The sequence below is a fragment of the Pelecanus crispus genome, chromosome 6 (genome assembly GCF_030463565.1).
Source record: "Pelecanus crispus isolate bPelCri1 chromosome 6, bPelCri1.pri, whole genome shotgun sequence".
In the NCBI taxonomy this organism is placed as follows: domain Eukaryota; kingdom Metazoa; phylum Chordata; class Aves; order Pelecaniformes; family Pelecanidae; genus Pelecanus; species Pelecanus crispus.
This window is the reverse complement of record NC_134648.1, coordinates 29,255,292-29,280,180: the sequence shown is the minus strand read 5'-3', so window position 1 is coordinate 29,280,180 and position 24,889 is coordinate 29,255,292. Positions and strand designations below refer to the sequence as shown.

Genomic DNA, 24,889 nt, shown 5'->3' with positions numbered 1-24,889 from the left:
TAGATTTTTTATAATACAGAAGGTCTCTGACTTTTACGTGTGTATGTGCCTTATTTTTTAAATAATAACGTTGCTCAGAAAACAAAGTACAAAACAATGTGAACTTGTTTGCATATTTTCTATCATTTTTTATTTAGTTGTTGAATAATAACAATGTGCAACAGACAAATGTTAGCCTTGGAGAAGCTGACTTTGGTTTTAGAGGAGTACCGTTTTTTGTTCTGATGCCATAATAAAATAATCAAAATGCATATCTCATTATCATCAGTGTTTTTATTATGAAGACATACTTGCTTGTTTAGTACAACTAACATGCTGTGTCTGACACGCTTTCCCATCTCAACTGGCATGGTAGAGGCAGGGGAGTAGTATTACTTCAGTTCCTTTGTGTTGATTCTTCCAAAAGGCAATGCTTCCTGGATTAATTTCATCTTCCCACCTTCTCCTGTACTGTGATCATGAAAAAGTACTTTCCAGCCAGAAACTACGAACAACTACTGCAGGTCCAAAAAAACCCCACCCCAAATACTATTCAAACTAGTAGGTGAGAAGCCAGAAATGCTGTTGTGTCATTTAATTAGACAAAATTATCTGCAAAACTACATACATACCATTTATAGACTTTCAAAAGCCTTCAGTAATATTTGATGACAGTTTATGGCATTCATCATCAGCTTTTTGTATTGAAATTTTTTATTTAAGTGCAAATAATCTTCCTCGCTACATCTTTCACTGTTTATCTGATGTACAAAATTGTCTCTGTATGACGTCTATGATTGGTTGCAGAAACAACTAATAACTGGAATTCAGTGCCGGTGTCTTTTTAAAAGCTAGAAAACCAATAGTGAGTAATTATAAAAGAAACTATTTTCTATATAAAGCAGAACAGTAGCTCTAGCCAGAGATTCCCAAATGGTGTGTTTCGGATGTGGTTCTGCAAAGATCTGCTCAAGAGCACAGAAGTGGGTATTTCAAGCACTGACAGTAAAAGCAGTAGGAATAAAAGTTACTTCCTATTGTGCAGAGATCAGTATAATGAAAGGTGATTAAATGTGATTACATATTACAAATAATTTGTTAGTGTTTCAGTATTCTGAGCTACTTGTTTCTTATGAAGAATGTCAGAATTCTGAGAAGAGAAAATGGAGTGAACTGTAGTAGTGGGGAATTTATGTTCATTTCAGGCATTAGAAATGGCCTGGGTTTGCACATAATTGTAGTATTTGGGTTTTTTTCAGACATATGTATGTAATGGGGGGGAAAGTTTTATCTTGATTTCCCTGAATTTCTTCACGTGGAGATGGGGGCAATGTAACTACAACAGATGTATGAAAAGAGGAAATATTGTCTGAAAATATGCTGAGTAAGCAGGACACTACAAGACACTGCTGCCTCCTAGTACACATATATTAAATGACTTTGAAGATGAGCAGGACTCTTAAATGTAACTGAAATTATCCTTCATTAATTTCTTCAATTTTCTTCTTTTCAAGTTCCATTCCAACACTGAGACAGAGAATGCGGAGAAGGATTTATTGTCAAATACATTGCCTCATTGTTTATTATAGCTATTTCATTTTTTTAAAGTCTAAAATGTACATTACACTTCTAGATGCATTGTAATTTTAACTCTGCTTGCTTGGTTAAAGTAATGTACATGGATTATTGATATGAGTTAGCTCTATATTAATAAATAATGGTCTCCTAGAGGGAGAACTTGTAGTGAGTTAAAGAAAAAAGTCAACAAAGTATTCCATTATTCTTCCAGATTTTTACACTGGCACAGTATATTAAAGGCTGAGACCCATGAAATACTGACTTTAAAATAAACCAAATAAATTACCTTGCAGGAATGTGACCTTAATATGCTTATTGAAAAAACAAACAGAAATCAAAACAAGCACACACACCTCCCCCTCCAATGTTATACAAATTCCATAAAGTCTCCAACATGAATATCTAACAACTGTTTAATCTTATAGCTAACAAAACAGCCATTGCTCCTTTATCCAGCTGAATTACTCTGATTCATACCTTGACTTGCAGATGAAGTGAGATTCAGAGTTTTACTGAGGTGCTGGAGAATGAAAAGAAAATTTAAGAAATTATCAGACATTAAAGGATGCTAAATTTAAATTAAGACTTGGTGCTGAAGGTGAAATATGGAAGCCTTGTAGTAGTTGCTTTTATCTGACGAGTCCAAGGAGATTTAATGTTCCTAATACAACCTTCAGAAGGTAATAATATTAAGCTTTGAGCCATGTCTACACTGTACAGTATAGCATTGAACAGAAATACTTGAGTTAGCCATCAAACTGAAAGTAGTGTGTCTTAATAAGCTGCTGCATAGATTAGCTGGACATTTCAGAGTTCTTAGCCCGAGTTCATCGCAGTACTAACGCAGCTATATTGCTTGCTGCCAAATGAAGATATCGGTGCCCAGCACTGCAAGGTGTACTGTGTACACATCCCTGACTTAGCACTGAGTAAAATATCAAACTCTGTGCTGTGTAGAAATACCTTCACGCTTGCCATGCTGAAGACGGATCTCCGTCAATGGCTGTTACACAGGTCACTTTCACAGCTTTTTCTGGTTTTGATGAGCATTTAAAGTGGTGCTATATAGGTTTGTATTGACAAATAGATACATCAGCAGCAGCTTTACCAAAAATTATTTCGTGAATATTTCTTACTGTGTTGTAAATGTGACTTTTTTTTCCTGGCCCTTTTGATAAACAAAATAAATTATCAATGTTTGAAAAATGTTTGTGATGTAGCATGCACTACCTTTTTCATATGTCTAACAGCTAATGACTTAATTTAAAACTTTCAGTTACAGAGTAAGGCACAAAGGATAATAAAATTATCCATGATGCACTGTGTGTAGGTAGACCTCCGTTCCAGTGCTAAATATCTTCTCTAGAAATTTTAAGTCAGAAGCATAATAATTGTCCACCTTCAGACCTGTATTACCTACCAAGTAACTTAATTCTGTCATAACAGTTCAGAATGAAAAACACAATCTTGCTGGTGCATGTAATTAACAAACTTTGTATATACTATCAAAGAAGTCAGGGTTAGATAAAGGGGAACTATGATTTTTTTTTTTTATGTTTTTGTTAGCTATCTGTTACTCTTTCTTCATTGTAGTATTAGTGTTACCCATAAGATTCATCTGATTACCTCTGACATCCAGTCTGCACTCTATTTCGGCTTCACCACACTCATTAACAGCTTTACAGGTATAACAGCCACCATCAAATGGAGTGGGTTTCCGGATTTCCAGGGTCAACACACCCTGTTTACTGAACATGCGGTATTTGGCATCCCCAGAGAGATCCATATTGTTTTTGTACCAGAATATCTTTGGCTGAAGAACACAAAAGAAGAATTTTAAAACAAAAGGTAGAAAATGGAAGACTTATGGCTGATCTTACAGCTTTAATTTAACCATCAAGGGTTTATGTATTATAAGGGCTATATATTATGCAGCAGTGGTAATAATTTTTCAAGGAACATCTCCTCATTCAGTACAAACTCATGAAAGTAATAATTCAAATGTTCAGTATTTTCTTTAACTCCCAAGTAGCATGTAGAGAATGTAGGTCTGTACCCTGTTTTAAAAAACCCTTCAAGCTGGCTACAAATTAATTCCTTCAGGAGTTATTTAATTGTGCTTATTAAAATATATTTGAATGTTTCAAGTATCGTACAGAAGGGGAATTAAACTGCACAGATTATTAGAGCAGAAGTGTCATAAAGGTCTGTGGATGTTGGGTGGCCAACTTGGGATGCCAAGGTTTGGGCTGGGAAAGGATTTTCCATATCTTTATCTTCTAAGCATACTTCAGGAATTTCAAGATAAGTTCCTGTTGGCTTCAGGTGAGCAAGTGTACCAATTCACAATTCATTGTGTTTTGTTTCCAGTACCTGAAAATGTGCCTTTAGTTTTTATAAATGAAATTTTGAAAATGAAAAATCTGATATAAAGCAAACTGCTTTTGTTTATTTCAAGCTCATTAGTACGTATAGTGAAGAAATAGGCTTTAAAGAGTAGAAGACCAAGCTCTGCATTCATCTGTTTTACTTTCAGAATTAACATCTTCTGTTTCTTCACCCATAAAAAAAATAATACTAGTGTACTGTTTTATAGAGTGCATTCAAATCCACTGAATCGCTTGTGTCTTTGACCTGTGATATACAGTTCAGTGCATCCCAGTTGTCATGCTTAATTTTCTTTAAAGATATCAGCTGTATTTTTTCCTGCCTCAAAATTTTTTGCTTCCTTTTCTACAGCCTCTGTCTTTCTGGGTATATGTCTTTCATTTCAACACTGCTACCAGGGCATGAATATTGGCTCTGCTTGAAGTGGTAACTTTTTCTTGCCATACAGATCATATCTGAGGTATACTTGATAATCTATAGTTATTCAGAACTGGAAAGCTCTATCAACATAAGATACTCTGTGAAAAAGACCTGTTGCAGAGTTCTGCAGTAGGTACAGAAACTTTTTGTTAAGGTTAATTTGGGCAATGCAAGTACAGAAATGTATCTTGAAAAGCTGCTTTAAGAGTATTAGGTGTACTGAACGATGAGGACTATTTGTATCCTTTAGGCTAATGTGGAAGGAAGAGCTAGCATGCTCACATTCAAAAGCCTGCGACTACTGTATTTAACAGCTGTAAAATATGAAGTTTGTCTTAGAATCTTCTTAAAATCATGGAAACGGAGTGAAGTGGATACAGATGCACAAAAAGGTCAGTTAACTAAGACGGCATATCATTACTAACACTGTTATTTTATGATGAATCTAAGCTGAAGCAGCTACTGGAGGATGGATTTTGTCTACAGTTGCTGGTATTTCTTCTATAATGTTCTTTTGCAGCTATTTGCATGGGTATGCTTCCTTTTTATACTTGAGTTTTGTCTGGAGCTCCTTCTTTATCCAATGAACTGCAGCAAATGATTGCATTAAGACTGGTTTGGGTTTTTTTTTTTAGTTAATTTGAACTTTGAGCAATTATCTCACATGTTTTGCTGTGTAGCTATCAGATCCTTGTGCAGGCATGAGGAAGGAGCTGGAAATAAGCAGCCAGAAGGGGAAGGGAAAAGGGTACTGCATTTTTTGTATTGTACTAATTTAAATTTATGACAAGGTTATGTCATAATATGGTAAATTCCTTCACTGCAGACAAAAAGCCTATTTCCCTTTTTTGAGAAACCTAAATTTAGCTCCTAGCTGATACAGTTTTTACTGCTTGTTCCTGACTCTAACAAAAAACTACATCTTTTTCTACTCCTTGAGGAGAATTCAACAAATATATTTAGACTAAGAAAATATTCCTGTAAGATTTAAAAAAAAAAAAAAAGCCACAAAACTTCACACATGACAGCAGGTCTTATTGTAGTTAATTTTGCAAAATAACTCAGATTTTCTAAAAGTTATGTGATGTATTGACATAACAGAAGAACTGGTGTTCCTATGTATCATTTAGGTTAATGGAACAGTATATTACATTAGCTGCTGTTTTTTTGAAAGACTGAGGAGAACAAAGTATACATTGTGAGAAGATACTTCTTTTGGTTGTTGTTTACCTTCTTCATTGAGTAGATTTTAGGTACACATGGTACATTTTCAATGGCACGGTGTTACCGTAAGCAATGACTGTCCTTTCCTCTGTCTCCTTTACTGTATTGCCCCACTGTTTCTGTGCAGAACCACACAAATGCTTGCACCGTGCATTCTGGTTAAGCATCAGTTGTGAGTGAGGTGGGAGATAATTGTGTGACCTTTACTTTTTCTTAATATAGTCATGTTACACTCCAGTCACACTGAACTGGCATGAATTCTAAGGCAGCATCTTGGCTTTGTTGCAACAGTATCAATGACAGTTGATGTAATCTGTACCTTGGGGATTCCTCTTACAGCACAGCTGAGTGTGGTGTTGTATCCTGCAATCACAGAACGGTTTACTAAAGGATGAGTGAATTTAGGAGGTTCAGAGAAGTCATGTTCTTTGTAACTAGGTGGCTTGTAAGTGGTGCCTGCAATTCAAAGAAACAAACCAGTAAGAACTATGTTTTCAATTCTGTTGACTTTTGTACAATCTGTCATTTCATTTGCCTGTATGATTTAAGGAAGCTTCAAAGCTGTGGCATTTATGATATAACAAATCTTTAAATTCACTTCACTCTCAAACACATCTCATGTTTAATGCTTTAGTTAAAATAAAAGGTCCTGGCAATCACGGGTTTTCAACTTCAGTTAAAAATATGAAAGCCATATGTCTGCAGGGGAAGTCTTCACCACAGCCATCTTAAACTTTTAACCCCAGAATGTAAATATAACCCCACAGTTGTATTATTTTCTTAAAATAATACAGTTTAGGAAGACTGTGTGATTAAATATTTTTGAACACATATTCGTGTTAGTACAGGAGATCAGCCTAGATAAGGGCTCTTGATGCTAAAATGTAAATGCTAGTTACTAAATAATGAAAATATCTCTAGTGATGCATCTAGCAATACAGTATTTTCCATTTACCAATGTATTACTTCTGGTACATAGCAGCTTTTGTGATCTTTGTTTTGAAGAATATGTTACCTGTTTTTTGGATATAGGCAGGATTTTTGGTGGTTGCAGCAGTTTCACTCAATCCACACAAATTTTCACTGAAGATTCGAAAAAAATACTCATTTCCCATAATCAGGTCTGACACTACACAGTTTGTGCGACGATAGTGATCAAAAACAGTATACCATTCCTGTAACAAGACTATACTGTTTAGAAAGATGCTATGAGAGGTCAGACATGGTTCTAGTTTTGGTATGGAGAGATCCTTCTTGCTACAAGGAAAAGACAGGTAGACAGGTATTTAACACTAGCCTGCAAAATGAGTATTACATTGCTTCCCATGAAGATCAGCTGATCTGTTTTGTTACTTTTATTTTCTGGCTGGTGTGATAGATGTATGAATACTTGCATTTTGAGAAAAACCGCCTCTTTACATTTTAGCCCTACTCATATCTGAGGAACCTGATACAGGATGTGTCCTCACAACATGACTACTTGATGGGGACTTCCATGAAAAAAAGGTTTCCCAGTTTGACTGGGATACATACCTCTCCCAGTATATACCCTAGTATGCCCAGCATCTGAGTTCAATCTAACTCTTCCTTCCTCCCCTTCCATTTTTCCCTGCATTTAGGAAAAATATAATTCCAAATAAAAAATATAATTCCACCTTCTGAGTAGAGCTATATGTCCAGTCACCGCCAGAGATGGGACAGGCCATGTCTCTTTACATTTTCTACCAGGCATTTTATACAGTTCTATACTTAGCCTTTTGGTTCTTTTTAGATTCTATTCTTCAATGTTTAACTGCCTCTGATATGCCACAGGACACCTTGGACACACAACTGAGAGTCATGAATTCAGCTGTTTTCCTCAAGTCTCTGTGTTCCCAGAGCAGGTGGTTGTTTAAACTGCATACGAAGTCACTGACTCAGTGCAATTTCTTACCATTGTCTTTTTGTCAGCTTTCTGGACTGTGTAGCCCAAGATCTGTGCATTGCCATCATCTTGTGGAGGTGTCCACTCCAGGGCTGCATTAAATCCCCAAACATCTACAAGCTTTATATTCTGAGGAGGACCAGGCTTGTCTGCAGAGGAGACATGAAAAAAACCCCTTAGCTTTTGGTTCAAGATCCAAGAGCTTTGTCACTTCCTCCCATGCAGGGAAAAAATAGAACTTGATAGCAATCTATAATTGTTCCATAGCAATTCACTTCATTTATGTGAAGCTGAAACTGTAAACAGGAAAGTTGGGAAATTTTCAAATATCCTCTTAATACTCTTCTGAGAGGCCTGAAACCTACTGAGAAATAGACAACACAGTAGAATTACTAACATAGGAAGGGGAGAAACTCTTCCTTGAAATGGAGTGAGAACTTTGTGGTGTTTGCATGGGTGTGATGAACTCTTTTACTACAGTTTTATTACTTGCTTTGTTACCTCAGTGCAATTTCTCAGCCATTTAGATACATTGAGAGTAATATAAACAACAAAGGCAACTGGGTATGTATTCCTCTCAGCTGTGTATCTTCATTAAACAGAAATAAATTAATCTATTCTGATTTGAAGAGAATAATTTTGGACACTACATACGAATACCTGTGTGCGTGGTATGAAAACTGCAACAGTCTCAGTGGGCAAAGCTCTACAAGCCCTGAGTAAGTGAATTGTAATCTAATAGTAGACAGATGTTGTGATGTTTAGCAATTTGTTAATTATTTTCAAGTCTACCTACTGTTATAACCCTCCACAGTGTCTGCCTAGAGCTTTACAAGTATTTTTCCTGTGTGCTTACCTACAGATACATCTACACAACAGTTTTTTTTTGTTTAAAAGGGATGCTTACACAATGCTTTGTCAAATACTGGTGATCTTGGTGATGGTATTTGGTTTAAATACTATAGGAAGAGACTGATAAATGGAAGAAAAATACAATCTTAGGTGCAATGAAAGGAAAGGAAAAAGAACACTTTTTGGGGAGGCCTCACTGGACAGATGGATTTTGAAGCATGTGCCTTATTGCTCCTAGTTACCTAAAAGCAATTATCTGGGAACCTCCCTTCAAAACTAAAAACAATGGGATGGCAGGTTGTTCATTAATTCAGTAATCTGTTGGAAGAGTTAGACTTCAGGAATGTGTGTGTATATATATATATAAAAAAGACATTCTTATGTATGTGTTTATGTACATAGATATAGACATGATTTTGGCAGGGAAACAATTTCAGAGTATGACTTTATTAAGAACAGAAAAACACTTTAAGCCTTAACCTGCTGTTAGACTAATATGGTAACAACTCAATGATGTATTAAATAATCCCTTTTTAATTTTTAATAAATTATTACATCTACCCATGGTGGTATAGATGGAATAAAGAGGGTACCGAAAGCCTCAATCTTTGTAAAGGGCAATCTTACAAAATGTAGAGATGAATAAATTTGCTAAATGGATTTTTATATTCTTGATCTTTGTGGTTTAATGGGATAATGCAATCTGCAGGAATATCTATTCAAAATTCCTTTGTAGAATATTCCTTTTGCAGTACTAATCAGTACATCTCTATCTGGTAATTTGAACAAAGGATGGGAAAAGTTAACCCTAGCAATGCATCTGTAGCAAATTATTTTCCTCTGTAGGACACTGTGTTCGAGTGGGGATTTATATTCTGAGGAAATATTCTGCTACCCTCAGCACAAGCTCATCTGAGGATTTTTGCATATTACTGAATTTTATAGAATGGGAAGAAGAGTTTTAAGTGTGAATTATCTTTCAGAAAGAAATAATAATTTACATTTGAAAATAATAAACAATGAGAACAATAAGTAATTCCAGTTAAAAAAATTAAAAATATAGAACTGAGGTTTGCTTTGGTCAGTAGAAGGCATAATGGAAGGCATCATTTATTGATTCATGTAGAGGGGGGAAAAAGTTGAGGGAACCATATTTTTCAGAGATTGGAAATATTTTCATTATCTAAGACTTTTCTATAAGTATTTGAAATATAATGTATTCCCATAGTAAAAGTCGATATTTTGTAGGTCTCTAGAGTAAAGCGCAGCAATTATTTTGACAACAAGGGCAGGTAATGGCAGTAATAAGTGTTTCCTCCTGTTTGGAACTAACAGGTGACTCATCATAGCAGCAGAGCTTTTGGTTACCTGCATTCTTGCCTTACTCCAAAAAAGATAAGGGCTGAAGCTACAAGCGTTACTCCTTCATCGAGTAGACATTTGCCAAGGGAAGTTAAGCAGACACCTCAAAAGATCACTGATTGATTTATTCTGTCTCTGAAAGCTGGATTGGCATGCCATTCTACAGCACCTAAAGAATTACTAGTAGTACAGAAAGAGTGCCTGAATAACCTGTATTTCTCTCTTGCCAAGAGAATATAAAATCTGGAGAGCAGAAAGTGCTGTTGACAGAATTGAAAAGAGGTAGTTCTGATGAAAGAGTGACAGAATCAAGAATCAGAGCAGACACCTTGGTTGCAGAAGTATCTGCATATGTTAAGAGCCCTTTCTATTCTTGGCCAGGTATTAAATGAAATTTATTTATTCCCTTTCATTGAGCAAGCTGCCCAAGACGTGAAAAGTTTAATACCTGTCCTCCAATTCTGACATGTATTAATCTGTGTGATAAGATTAGTTGGGTTTTTTTCAGCCATTCGTTTTCGATATGAAATAACTCTTTGACAGTAGTACATGTATGCATTTTTATGCCTTCCTACAGTACCAAACAATGGGTGGAAGATACTTGGTACTATGCTGTAAGAGCAATGTGCTGGAATCTGGAGTCACTAACCAGTTTTAGAAAGCACTACTCCCCTTTATCAGAGTCCCTTGGGATTTCTTTGTTTTAGCTGTCATTTACTTATTTTGCTGTTGCAGAACTGCAGCCATCCTCTTGAGCGGAAGCAGCTGGTGGTACTAAGACATATTTGCTCCAATTTGCTATGCCTTTCTTGTTGGGTGTTGGCACCTCTGCATACCCATTCTGCCAACATTATTTTATAAAACTTTAAGCAGAATACAGTCAGCATTGTATCTTTAATTCCAAAGCATTAGGAGTTATGTTTAAATACTCTTTTTGTGCCAAAATACATATTCTAGAAATGTATTGATACATTGGAGGAAATCTGGGATGCTAGTGTGAAAGTGTGGGGAAAGAGAAATAAAAACAATTATCAAGAATGTTACATAGAGCTGTAATGAGGAGAAATAGAAGAGCTCTGGCTGAACATTATTGAAATCCAAGTAGGCAAGATCTCAAAATATATCTCACAAAATCCCAGGGGAAGTTACTGAAACTTTGGCAGTGTATTCCTTTAAAATGACACTAGAAAAGAGATTAGAATTTGTGTAACAGAGAATAAGCTTCCACTAAGCCTCAAGCTAACTAGACACTCTTAACAGAGTAAGGCATTAAACATGAGTTGTGCCAATTCACAGGACTGTGTCTTGTTGTCATTTCTAATTCTCAGAACAGTAGAGGTATATTAGTGCAATGATTCACTGTCCTTATCTGCTGAAGAAACCCGATGAGAGTATATCCATTCCAGGATTCATATTTCCTTCCTTTAGGACAATATGGCTATTCCCAAGAGCACCAGAATTCTCAGTTCTTTCTGTCGCTTTCAAAGTGGTAGAAAGAAGGGTGATAAAGACAATCAAAGATATGGAATGATGTCTTTTTGCAAATAAACAAGCAAAGAGTCTAGAACTTGAGGGACTTAACTGAGGAAAGTGTGACTGAAGGCTATAAAATCATGAGTAGCGTGGAAAAGGTGAATAAATTATTATTCATGTTTCTTCTGATACAAAACTGTATGGACATCAAATGAGATTATCAGGAGAGAGAATCAAAACAAACCAAATAGTTAGTTGTACATGCACTTAAACTGAAATTCCTTACAAAAGGATATTTGGATTCTGAAACTAGACCTGGATTAAAAAACTGACTGGATAAAATCATGCAAGAAAAAAAATCCCTCATGAGCTATGGGACACATAGATAATCCCTCTCCCTCTGAAAGTCTCTAGGAAACAGATAATTTCAAACTGGAAAAATATACTAGGAAAATAAAGTAACATGCTAGCCCTGCTCTGAGCTTTGTCCTAGTCATTTGCTATCGACCATTGTCAGAGAAGGGGTTCTGAGGTAGCTGGATCTTCGGATTGCCTCAGTATGGCCACTGTTTTGTTTTGTATGACATGCTTAATTTTTGATGTTGTCAGTCTCTTACCTATGATTTGCATTGTTATTGCAACTCTATCAGTCATATTTTCTATCTGAAGAGTGACTTCATATGCCCCTGAGTGATGAAGCTCTGCCTTTCTGATGAAAAGGATTGTGTCCGTGTTGCTGTTCCGAATTCCCACATCTTTGGAGTCTAGAGTTTGACCATCTTTCATCCAAGTGATTTTGGGTCTTGGTTTCCCCTGAAGAGAAAAAAAGTATTATTATTATTTTTAGGCTATAGTAGATTTCCATTTTAATTTTTTTTTGTTTTTTAGTGATCTGTAAGTCTAGAAAGCCTAATTTAATATGCAGAGTTGAGACAGTAAACTCTCTAAATACTTTCCAGTTTCTGTTTTCTTGCAGACAAATGTTTGTTCCCATCTGTGTGGTTTAGTGGCACCATGCCCTGAGGATGCCATTTAGTTACAGTTAGAGAAGAGACTGAAATTATATTGAGAACAAACCCAGAAAAAAATATACTCATGCTGGTCTGGTACTCTTTCCCAGACATTTGTGAAGCCAACAGTTGATCTGTCTTGCTCTGATTATTATTAAGTACAGAAGTCTTTAATATCTGAGGCATTTATTAGCTCCCCCCCTCCCCCTTCTCCTTCCTTTCTTAAAATATTTGATTCTCGATCCCCAGGCATTTTTAAGATCTTTCGAAAAATTGTTATAATCTTGAAGTCTTGGGACATGAAACTTACTGCATAATTCTTTCTGCATTGCAAAAATTGTTTTGGTGACTGTCAACCTAAGCAGTCAGTGTTGCCTCACCCATAGAAGATGATGTTGTGGAATCAGTAAATTATCTGTGGTTTACATCACTGTCACTCAGCCATTTCCAGGAAAACTGGTAGATAATATCTAGTTCTTCAAAAATTGTTTGAGTACTACTTCCACAGTACAGCTTCAAACCAAGAATCCCAACAAAATAGGAAAGGGCCATATCAAATTTATTAACTGTATAGTCAATCTAGTAGAAAGTATCTCGGTGTTTTTTTTTAAGTTTCTGCCAGACTGACATGGTGAAACAGTGCAGCACAGGGCTAGATGAATGTCAGGAGTAGCTTAAATGGGTGGGGAGGGAAAGGGAGACCATCCAAGCCAGCAGTCAGATCTGCTTAGGCTGCCCTGGAACTGAAGTCTAAGGCACTGAAATTAGGACACACACTACCCTCCACCTCTAGTAAACAGCAGAGAAAGCGCACCTCTAGAAGGCTCCTCAATTCACTGGGTGCCTGGAACATACTCTGTAAGACTGGATCTTTTTCCTTAGGCTACAGAGGGAGATTAGGATACTCAGGCTCTTGGTTTAGGTGCCTACAGGTAGGCAGAATAAAAATGAATCTTTGTGCTTTGCTGCACATTTGTTTCAGGTGTGTCTGGTATTTGCTCAGAAAGTCTGTGCAGCGTAATTTTATTTTTCTACAGTATTAGGAAAAAAACTTCTTTTATAAGAGTTAGGCCATGATCTAGCCAAAATTGCACTTCAAGGACTTCTAAAACACCTAGAAACTGCTATTCTTTAATAGATGCTCTTTTCTCTGACATCTAAATAATCAGATGTATTGTAATTGATTTTACATCGGGGCTGATAATAAACCTTGAATGGGCAATAGTTTTGGATTTTCCATTTTCACCATCTGGTAACTGATTTTCTTACTGCTTTCTGCTAAGAAGTACAGTCACCTCAAGCCTGTAGCTCTGAAACATTAAATACAAGATTATTTTGTCCAGTTCTAGTGTAGACTTCACTCTGGTCTCATTTCACAGAACCCTTATAAAAACCTATTACTGGAAGACATGGCTTCCTTTCTTCAGCTGGAAGGTATAATAGAAATTCTTGAACAAGTAAAAGGATGTGGTGTGGGGTTTTTTGGGTTGTTTTTTTTTTTCCATATCCATGTCTGATTATTGGTGAACTTGACAAGAATTGACTCTATTTCACTTTCCACATATGTGTATATTTTAAAATGATATGAGGACTCTGCTTGAAATTTTGGCTAGGGGAATGTTTTCAAAATAAAACCAATCTACTTAAAATGGTATAATTATATAGAAGTTTTATTTAAATTTCTAATTTGTCAGACAAATACTTGGCTAGGTTTTCAGGCTGATTACAAGATTTAGTAGTTCTTGATGGGTTGAGTAATAAGGTGAATCAAGGATCTAGCCCTAAATATCTTGTCAAAAATGGGCATGAGAAACCATAGCATTATCTTTATCATAAGAAATATCTTGACTATAAATCAAGCTTTTCTATTGCTGGTGTTCTAATGTGGTTGATCAAATATGTTCTCTCATAGCACCTCCTTTTTTGAGGTGCTATGAGTGCCAGTGAAAGATCGCAAGTTTTCAAAGTGTTGGTTTTCATATACTCTTATATTTATAGACTGTGAAAAGCATAAACAGATAGAAAGCATGTTCCTAATACATATCTCAGAGGATTGGATTTCTGCAATGTGTAATAGGTAATCTGAGAGAGAACAGTGAGTGACAGAGTGGGTAAACAGCACACCAGAGCAACTTCAGGGAGTTTACTGCCAGGGAAGAACAAATTTAAATGCTTTTAGATGTTTTTATTCACATGTACATGATGGGCAACAAGACTGCTCAGTAATACTCTGAATTTTATCCACTAATAGCATGTAATATCCCTTCGATCATGTACCTATGTAGTTAATTTTGAAACAAGCATGTGTTGATTCCCTTCCTTTCAGCAGAATATCCCACCTGCTTAATGCACTCAACAGAAAAAGGGTTAGTAATAATGTTGTACTTATTCTTTTCTGTACCTTTTAATCTAAAGATTTGAATAGATTTGCAAACAGCATTTAGCCCAGGATACCTTGACAAGGTATTTAATAGAATTTCAGTGTTAAATGACACAGTAGTGACCACAGAGGTCACTGGCAGGGTTGCACAGAAACTAAATAGTAGAAGACACTGACGTACACTTTAGTTTGGTGATATTCTGCCTGCTTGGGTTCCCTAGCTCAGGGTTCATAGTAATTCCAGTATTTATGGATTTTCTCCTATATCCTTTTTGTAATTCGAAGATTGCAATCATATCTACTTAGAGTCTTTTTCTTCAATAGAAATGGTCAGCAATTTAAACTTTTTCAAAATGTAAAGTGAAATGTTCTTTTTGCTTTGCTTTTTTTTTTTTGAAAGATCCTCAGTTTTACATATTCTAAATCACTTCTGCAGTATTAAGAATTGTAGCTGTAGCTGCAATTCAACACAATTACAAATTTAATTTGCTCAAAAAATACCTCTTGAATTAAAATCTTCTGGTTTTGTTCTTGGGCTAAATTTGGTGTCGATGGATAGATTTTAGCATTTTTTGTTAGCCTTATCTTTTAGGAGACAAGAGTTTATACCAACACATGATTTGTCTGTCAGTCAGCTACTCAAATAACTTTTGAATCCGTTGGTTCATTTCAGCTAAATTTGACAGTGCACTAGAAATTTCTAAGATTAGCTTAGTACAGTTTTGTGAAAACTGATGACAGGGTGAAATGCCGAAACCTCAGTTAGTGTCCCCACCGAGGAAAAGTCAGGGAAGACTTGGTCTTTATCCGTTTTGTTTGGCAACAGCTGAATGATCAGGCAGGATAAGTGAAGCTCTGGATTAGTTGCTACATGTACTTTCTCTGGCCCGGGGAACTGAGGACATGTCAGCTAGGATTACCTAGGGGAGTAGGGCAAAGAACTGGTAAATCTCTGGGAATATTGCAATGAGGCTGCTCTAAGCAAAAGAGGTGGGTTGTTATGCTGTGAAGATGGTGATATAGGGGACATAAGACACAAATCTATAAAATGCCAAACTATCAGTTCCTCTGCTTGTGGAACAGCTTGTCAATTTTGTGCAAATTTTCTTCAACTCGGACATCAAAGCAGCAAAAAGATGTTTGTTTCATTTAATTTTTTTAAGACTTACATAACTCAGAAATATCAGATGTAAAGTTCTGAATTTTGCATGTGGCTAGACCTCAGTGAAGGGGCCATTTTAGCAATTTTGCAGATAAGAAATGTGAAAGAAAAAAATAAGCATGTGATTATGTTGAAGTAGTGCAAGCATGCAATTCAAAGCGGTTACTCCATGTATTGGTTTGCTACTTTACTGATTAGATATATCTTTGTGAAAAAGCAACTTTTCATGTAACCCAGTAAGCACAGGGCAAAAGATGTGTATATTTTATTTTACATAGATTTTGCTCTTATATAGATTCTTTCCCCTCCCCCCTGCTCGTAGTGCCCAAACAGAAGAATACAGGTAATGTGTGCATATATGTCTCCCTTACTGAAAAAATGTTTTGCATATTTCCAGCATCTTTTACATGAGAATTTCAAAACTCTTCACTAATAACAGTGATTGCATTTTCATAAATGTCAACCCTGGACAGCAGAGAAATTTTAGTTTCTTCAAATTAGAAATGAGGAGTAGATTAAATGATATATCTGTTATTACTGAGGATATCTCTGTCAGAGCCAGAATCTGCAATTTACAATTTCTTTTCCTGTGTCTCACTCAGAAAACCTTTTCCTTCCACACACTGATTCTTGCACTGTATTGATATTACAGTCTTGCATCTGAAAAAATGCATGTGGTGTTTTACGAACAGTCATTATAGTTGCTTATACAGCTGTAGACAGGGTAACTGGTTAGGTCAGTCTGTGTGTATATTTTAGCAATTTGGTGCATGCCATAGCGGCATGTGTAGTTACATGCATGCACTCTTGATAATCCTTGGCATGCTGTGGTTTTTTTACACCTGAGCTCAGGTACAGTAATACCCAAGCTATTCTTTGTATACACATAGATTCTATATAAGGCCAATTGTGATAGTCTGCTTATGTACAAACTCTAATTTTTGTAGTCAGCCTTTCAGAAATGAACATACACACTTTTGGCAAAGAAGTTGCCCAGTAACTTCATGTACCTTGGCTCCAGAAGAGTAGTTGGTTGAATTCTTAAGCTTTTGTGTACTTCTGTCTTTAAGAAGCATGCTATGGTCAATAAGCTTGCATTTACTTACAGCACTTACTTTTTCTTCTTGCCCAAAAGATTATGGAAGAAACTGTGACTGTAAAAAACATCATGACTGAAAGAAGAGTGATATTTTTTTTTTTTCCCTTTAATGTTTGAGAGGATTTTTTAAATCATCAGCTGTGCTTTATGTAATACTGCTTAAGCAGTGAAGCAGTGGGAACTTGCATAAGGGAAAGTACTTTAGGTAAGTGATGATAAATAACTGTTGACAAAATAGAAATGGATACATACCTGAAAAGGGATCACAATATTGATTGTCTCACCCACTTTCTTCACCAGAGTCTGTCTGAGATGGCGTGGCAACCAGATTTTGGGACGCTCTGCAGTTAAGCATTAGTACATTAAATACAAAGCTTTTGATAATTTGAAACATTACTTATAGCACAAATAAGACAAAACACTGAAGAGGAGAGGCTTGGATACTTGTAAGCATAAGAAAATTGTGCAAACATTGTTTATACAGTTAGGGAGTCGTTAATTCTCTAAGTACTTTCAAATGTATTTGACTACTGGATACAAATTTAGTAGCAAATCTCAGTTATATATTTACAGCTGAGCAGGTTTCAATGACAGCAGGATTTGTGAAACTGTATTGCATCTGAAATGCCAGATTTGGGTGACTTTCATTGGATGTGGGCCTTCTATGTGGTTTTTGTTTCTTTGGAGAACTTTATCAGTTCAGTACAAGGGATGGGACAAAGGGTGTGTTGGAGTAAAAGAGTGATTATAGACTATGATTAATCTATTGCTATATTGATACTGCAGCTCCTTGTAAATTGCCATTTGGACATATTATGGACTTACTGAGCAAGTAGAGCAATCAATGGATTTCCTTTACCTTTCTACAATCATTCAATAATTGTATGAATGTTCTTTGAGGTGGAAGGAGTGGAGTCTCATTGTAGCAGCTTACTTTTCACTAACAAAAAGAGGACCTTAGTGCGTGTTTTTTCACTTAGTCCCTGCTTTCCTCTACCTCACTGAAAGGCTTTCTGTATTCTCCATGTGTTCCTTATTCTTTTCCTAGTAATTTACAGAAAGAATTTCTTAACATACAGTTGGAGTATCTGTCTTCATGTCCATTTGGTTTTGAGATGCATTACAACTTTGTTTCATTTACACTGAGTCATTTTACTGTCAGTGAGACTCTGGCAGACACTTTGTGTGAGTCAAGGTTGAGGAATCCACTATTAGCAGCTCTTGATATCTTTAGGACTCCAGTCAAATGAATTATAATCTACTGCTGTTGGGTGATACACAGGCTGTTAATTAATAACCTAGGACAACCAAGTACAGATAACTGCTTTTATTTAAATAGGTCTCTTGCCGTAGCCAACATGGTCATTTTGCAGTAATATAACAGCTTTTCCAGCAGAGAGCTAAATATTTAAAAATGTGTCTCTTAAATGCTGACAGTGCCATTACAAGTGGTGAAATGTCCATATTTTGAAAGTAAGAAGTAGGATTTTGTTTTAAGAGCTATGCTTTAGAAATATAAGACCTGGACAATAAAGTAATGTTCTCAGAATCAGAAGATATTGGGCATCCAATCAGAGTGAAAGAGCTGTTTCGGTGTTATTCTCAGAAGGCAGCACAGGCTTGTCAGTCCCAGAGTTTTTCTGCATGTGTACATGATTAGAGTTTTGACCAGAGGAAACAGATACATAGGATTTATTCAGTCTAGATACTCACGCAGGATCTCTTGAACAGTAACGGGTTCTTTGATTGTTGCTGCTCCACTCTCACCAGCCAAGTTTATAGCCTTTATACGGAAATGAAGTTTGTCCCCTGTAACCAGGTCTTTAATCAGTGCCGATGTGCGCTCTGTTAGGCCAGGAAGAGCTGGAATCCATTCTGTAGCTGCAAGTACAGGATTTGCATATTGTAATAATATATTATTTTTCCAAACTGATGCCTTGTCTACAACTGAAAGTAAATTTGTGTTCGGGTAAAATGAATTTAACATGCAATACCCTTAAAAGGGAATAAACTAAGCTGGAAAAAGAACTCTGGATCTAGAAGATGTGTTTACACATGGAGTTAGGGAATGTATGCACTTTGTTTATTCAAAATAGCTAAGGGTAAGGGAATCATCTTTGGGTAGTTCCTTTGTCATTGTGTTTTATAGAGTTTAGAGCTGTGGGGCTTCTCTACATTTATTTTCATTAGCAAGAGCGGGGGGAGAGAATTTTGGAAGTATTTTTAGCAAGAAAGTGAAGCCTTAATTTAATTTTTTCTTGGAATAAGTATATCTCCCATGGGTGTCCAAATGGATCGGTCAGAGCCACATATGCTGACAACAATAATAGAGCACATAACTGTTGAAATTTATTATTAACTTCTGAATTGACACTGTAGAACAAAATTCTTAGGGCTTCCTTAGTTATTCTAATGACATAGAAGTACAACTGATAAAATCATTCCTCTGTGATGATGACATAGGGTGGTCATTCCATGATGATATCTCATTAAAGACTATAAATTATTTTTGGATAAATTATACCCTGTAAAAACCCTATGGCAATTGAGCTTAGTGTCAGAGAAAATTTCATGATTGAAGTAATTATAAATTTGGTTTTTTATTTTTATGACATAAATGTTATGTTGTAGCATCACAGTAAATTGAGTGTTGTAGATATGGTGCAGTTCTACTCTTTATTATCAGACCACAAGTATTAAATGAGATAAGGTAACAGTTACTTGAAAGTTTGACTTATGTTGTTACAGTCATGTTTTTATATTGGTTTTAAGGAATACACAATTTGTGAATGCTACAAAAGTATAGTAGCGACTATAGAACAGCACTGGTATTTTTGTTGTACTTTTCTGTATTGAAGTTTATGACAATTGTGAAGATGACGTTATGGTTGATGTGACTTTCATGGTTTTACAGTCATGTTGTGGTAAGTCTGGTGGTGGTTGGCAAGGATGTTAGTCATAGATTAGAGTTCAAATTTAATATGGTTAATATGGTTAATTTATTGGGATATTGCAGTGAAGCTATTGCAATTGTAGTATTTTCATAATGTTCAGCTGCTGCTGCCTAGTACTCGTGCTTACTTACATCCATCTTTGCAGTATTCCACAATATAACCATCTAATCCCCCGGCTCCAATTCGCTCAGGGGGTCTCCACTTCAAGGCAACAGTGCTGTCAGAAACATCTTCCACTGTAAAGTGGGTTGGTTCACTTGGAGGAGCTATAAGGAAATATGTAGAAGTAAATTCTGAGAAATAGCAATATAACTGTGAGAATTCAAAGGCTATAGGAGGAGTGATTAGCAGCTGAATTATATACCACTATCTGTTTTAATAAAATGCATTTCGCTGAAGCTCAGTTGTAAAATGTAACACCTAATACTTCATTTAATAGAAGTGCAGCATAAGATTTCTATAATAGGGAGGGGAAAAAGAGGTTAAGACAGTAGTTCCTTTTCACATATGCTCCCTTATGAGTAAAAGGCAATGAAAAAAGAAGAGTTGCAGAAGGGAGTCAAATTGTCAGCGGAAGTCTGCAGAAAAGTTTAGAAATAAGAATGCATAAAATTTGTGTGCTGTACTTACACCCTGCTTGTAATTAGGTAAAATTCACATAGTCAGAGGACCAAGTTCATCAGTAGCTGAATTTGACTTCACTCATTTTCCTTTAACAGTGGAGAAAATGACCAAAAGTTATGACTACATGTTTACAGAAACACTAGTTCTGATTTGTGCATTTGTAATAGAGGCATGCCTGAGAAAAATATTTTGGGGCTGAAAAATTTTCACTTCAGTTAGATATAGATATTTCATATCTTTTCAGAACAGAAGTGTCATGGCTTTTTTAAAATCCATAGTTCAGAAAGACCACTAGCTAAATTCAGTCTTCTTAGGCATGACTGTTGTCTACTAATTGCAAAACAATCAAGAAAAGCCCTTACTGGAGAATCCCAAATACACACAAATGCTACTGTGAAATCATTGATTCCAAAAAGCAAACAGAAGGATAACTTTTTCAAAATAACATTTAGAGTGCTGGAACATAAACTTTAGTACACATGGCATAAAAGCAATCATGTTAAAGGAATGTATATTTGGCATACTCTCTGTGTATGAATTATAAACGGAACATCTTTTGAATATATGTAACATTTTATATATTAGAAATATTTAATCTATAAAGTAAATTAAATACAGGTTTATAAATTGTGCAACTGATTGAAATTGATCTTAGTTCCTAAAGTTATTGTAAAAAAAAAAAATTAAAAAAATATCACTCAGTTTCCTTTCTGTAGCTGTGTCAAAATTTTTCATAGGCAAATGTCAGCAAGGACTGTGAACAGCACACAGGAGGCAAAGGCAGTTGGGAGCATACACAACTACACAGTACACAATCAAAACCCAAAACCTCTTCTCTGAAGCAGTAAGTGTGAACTTTTTCCTTAATCCAGCAAAACTCTGCCTAGCCCATGAAAACTTTGGACCTTTTTTTTCAGTAGCTCCGCTTGATGGTTTTCGTTTGTCCTCTTTTGTTGCAGACCAGCCATTCTCTGTTTGAAATCCAGAATTAAGAGACCCTTCTTGCAGTTCATTCTTTCCTTCTGACCCCTTCACTGCATCATCTGCTTTTACATTATCTCCTTCAGCAGGCTGTTCACCTTTGCTGATATTTGTAGATTTAACAACTCTAGTCATTTTAATCTCCAGCTATTTGTATTTTTGTGGGTCTTCTCTCTAAAGCTCTTAGCAGGCAGGCTTCCTGAGGACTCCTTTAGTTTGCTCCTTCTCAGGGACTGCAGGAGAGACTGCACTGCTGTGTTGGGAAGGATTATTTATAGAAAAGAATTCCTCAAATATTTTCTTAATCAGCTATCCTTTTAGCTGTGGAGAGGGCCAGGATTAAGGGAGTACTGGGTGGGATACAGTGATATTTGCACCCATAAGGGAATGGGAGAAGCTGAGAGGGACAGGGAATTTTCTGTCAATTAGTTCTCCTCCTTTCCAGATCTAGCTTGACTCTCACACTTCTAATTATAACAACTAAAAATTCATCAGCAATTTCATGAAACTGGAACCTCTGTGCTTCTCAGGAAGGGGAATGAGAGAGAGAGAAGAGGAATATTACAAAGGAAAAGGTTCATTAAATATAGAATATAGAGATGGTTAATAGCGTCTTTCCCAACATGTTCTTTTTAGGTATAAGGGCAGTTGAAGAGAGGAGGTGAAAATTGTCCCATCTTGGTTTTGTCCTAGAAATAATGTAGAGGTTGGTAAAACTCACCAATTGGCATGAAGGGTTGTGAGGCAGGGCTTGGCCGGGACATACCAATAGAATTCACAGCATAAACCCGCATCTCATAAACTACTCCTTCAATCATTCGCTTTGCTTCATAGGTTAGCTCTTTTAAAAGGTCAAAGTTCAGTCTCATCCATCGATAGCTCTTCTTCTTCTTTCTCTCTAAAATATAGCCTGGAAAGGATAGCTCTTATGATGTAAAAGAACTGCAAATTATTATCTCACATGCAGGAAAAAAGAAAATCACCTTTTTTTCCCCCCAATGGCATAAAAGAACCAAATGTGATTCAGAATCATTGCATATAGCTGAATTGTGTGAAGCTTTGGTATTTTCCTGCAGTTTCCTTTTGTATTACTTTCCTTCTAGCTGACATTCTTACCTGAACAATTATACTTTTCAGAGTAGAAGTTATTTAGAATTGTCTATGTTTGGTATTAGGCTTTAAGCACATTTTGCATGCTATACACTACTGCTAAGGTATTTAGATGTATGCAAAATAGAGATTCTAGCAGAGCTGGTTTAAATGGTAAATCCTTTCTGGTGAGAATGCCGTCATTCACTCCTAATGGCAAAGAAGTGCATGAGACACAGCAGTTCAACAGAAAGCCCTTTCAGTGAAGGAGAAATTGCCTTGAAATGTGTAAGATGAGATATAGAGTTAAAAAACTGATTTCTGTCTTATATTCTGCTGCAATTCACTAATCTTGACTAACAGCATAAATCCCAATGCAAAAATTTAGTGGGAAGAACAGTTTGATGCTTCCCTTTGTTTGTTTTTTTTTTTTTTTTTAAATGGTTTTTTAAAGAACTTATGTTACATCCCTGTGTCCATTGCCAAGTGGTGGAATTGCGGAGTGCTTCCCAGGCAGTGCAGATTCCAGCTCTGCTTCAGCCCTATAATGGAGTGAGTCCTGGCCACGCACCATTTTTCTTGCTCTGATTCCCTTGGGAAGGAAAGTGAACCTGTATGATTATACAGAGAACCAAAAGAGCTGGATGCACCGCAGAACAAATCTGTAGTATAGCTTAGATGTAGCCTGTATGCCCAGAATCCAGGTTTTTAGTACATCTTCATCCCTCAACATCCACAGCCTTTTCCATGCTACTATGCTGTGTTTCAGAATGACTAAGTCAGGCTTATCAGGGTTATCAGTTTAAAAGATAAACTTCTCATTTCCCAAAACTAGGAATGGAATCTATGATTCTTGGTCCTTAATATGGAGGATGGTTGTATATCAAATTGGAAATGTTTGTATAAATTATTTTCCAGTGACCTGCTACAAAGGAGTTATCAACGGTTTCTTTCCATCTAGCTATATTAAATTTCTTTTGCTTCTCTGTGTTGCAGATAGTATGCCTGGATGTGATGCATGTAGACTTCTTTTAAACAGATTTTGTTGTAAAAGCTATTCATCTTTTAACTATGGAGTGAATAATCAGAAAATACACTGAATAGTTATTTACACATACCATGTATTTGTATGTATTGTATGTCTGTTTCTACCTATAGTCTACAGAGGACATGTCTGTAAGAGAGGTCAGCTACAGTAGTGTAAGTCTATAGCAAACACATTGTAAAGATTTATGAATTGAGCTGCATAGGTCAGTGATTCAATCCCTGCTGCTCACAAAGGTCGTGGCTATCAAACTTGCAGATGTCCCTTTGGTATATCTGGGAAGTATGATACACACAGCGTCTAAAGGGAGATGGAGAACAACAGGCATAGTTTGCTGACATGTTGTAGGCACAGACATCATGCATCAGCAGCCTTCCCTGTCTACATTGAATTGCAAGAAGAGCATGGGAGTCTACAGAATGTTTTGGGAAATGAGTGGTGGAAGTACCTTTGAGCTGACAGGCTGTATCATCACTTTTAATGTATAAGTTACTCTGGCATGCCTGTTTTCAGTAGCTTTTAAACAGGGTTAAATGCTGTAAGCAAAGAACCTATGGTTCCTTTGACATGTTCCTGCTTTTTTTCTCTCTTCACCAGGGTCTGTGAGACTGAGAGAAGTTTCAGCAACTCTGTTTTTCTGCCATTTTAGATATGCATAGTTTCCTGTCGGAACTGAGACACTTCTTCACTGTGGCACTGGCATACCAGAATTGCAATTAAAAAAAAAAAGTAAAACAGAGGTAAAAAGACAATACTGGTACTATTGGTGACATTTGGTAAAGCAGATTATTTCCCCAAATGCACAGAATGTATGATAGATAAAGATACTACTTTAGTAATATAACAAGTACATGAGATCCCATGAAAGGTTTGCATAACAGTGAAGATGGGGTATGAATTTCTTTTCTCTATCTGTTGGATATAGCTAATAAAGACTGCAGCAGACTGCCTACAGTGCCATCTGTAACAATATGAAGACAGATAAGAATGCATATGTCTTTTCCCCCTGCCTTTGTAACTTGCATTTAAAGCTTGCTTTGAATGGATAGTGCTGCATATTGGCTTTCTGTCCTCCACCCCCACCCCCACCTCCACCCCACCCCCCCACCCCCCCCCACCCCCGGTGTTTTATTCTACATCTATTAGTAGTACAGTCCTGCACTAACTGAAGAAGCCTACTCATGTAGTACAATGGGTTGTTAGTGGAACATTAACAAAATCGTTCCTTTGACAGTGAAAACAAAACAAAGAACTTTCCAAAATATGTGTCCTGAAAACTCTACAAAACCAGATCATGGGCTTTGCATAGTCAAGGGGGAGTTTGGCTGTGGTAACAGGACAGCTG

At 36.3% G+C, this 24,889-nt stretch overlaps 1 protein-coding gene across 1 annotated transcript in view; it reads right to left on the bottom strand.

The window, feature by feature from the left end:
* Nucleotides 1–3,130: 3,130 nt before the first annotated feature.
* Nucleotides 3,131–24,889, bottom strand: part of MYBPC3 (myosin binding protein C3) — a 60,741-nt gene continuing 38,982 nt past the window's right edge. The window contains exons 25-33 of the mRNA XM_075713018.1: nucleotides 22,132–22,320; nucleotides 19,937–20,071; nucleotides 18,565–18,732; nucleotides 17,104–17,192; nucleotides 11,818–12,013; nucleotides 7,523–7,662; nucleotides 6,605–6,764; nucleotides 5,909–6,045; nucleotides 3,131–3,370 (exon numbers count right to left, since the gene is read on the bottom strand). Coding sequence (XP_075569133.1) covers nucleotides 3,131–3,370; nucleotides 5,909–6,045; nucleotides 6,605–6,764; nucleotides 7,523–7,662; nucleotides 11,818–12,013; nucleotides 17,104–17,192; nucleotides 18,565–18,732; nucleotides 19,937–20,071; nucleotides 22,132–22,320 — 1,454 coding nt within the window. The remainder of the gene's footprint in view (nucleotides 3,371–5,908; nucleotides 6,046–6,604; nucleotides 6,765–7,522; nucleotides 7,663–11,817; nucleotides 12,014–17,103; nucleotides 17,193–18,564; nucleotides 18,733–19,936; nucleotides 20,072–22,131; nucleotides 22,321–24,889) is intronic.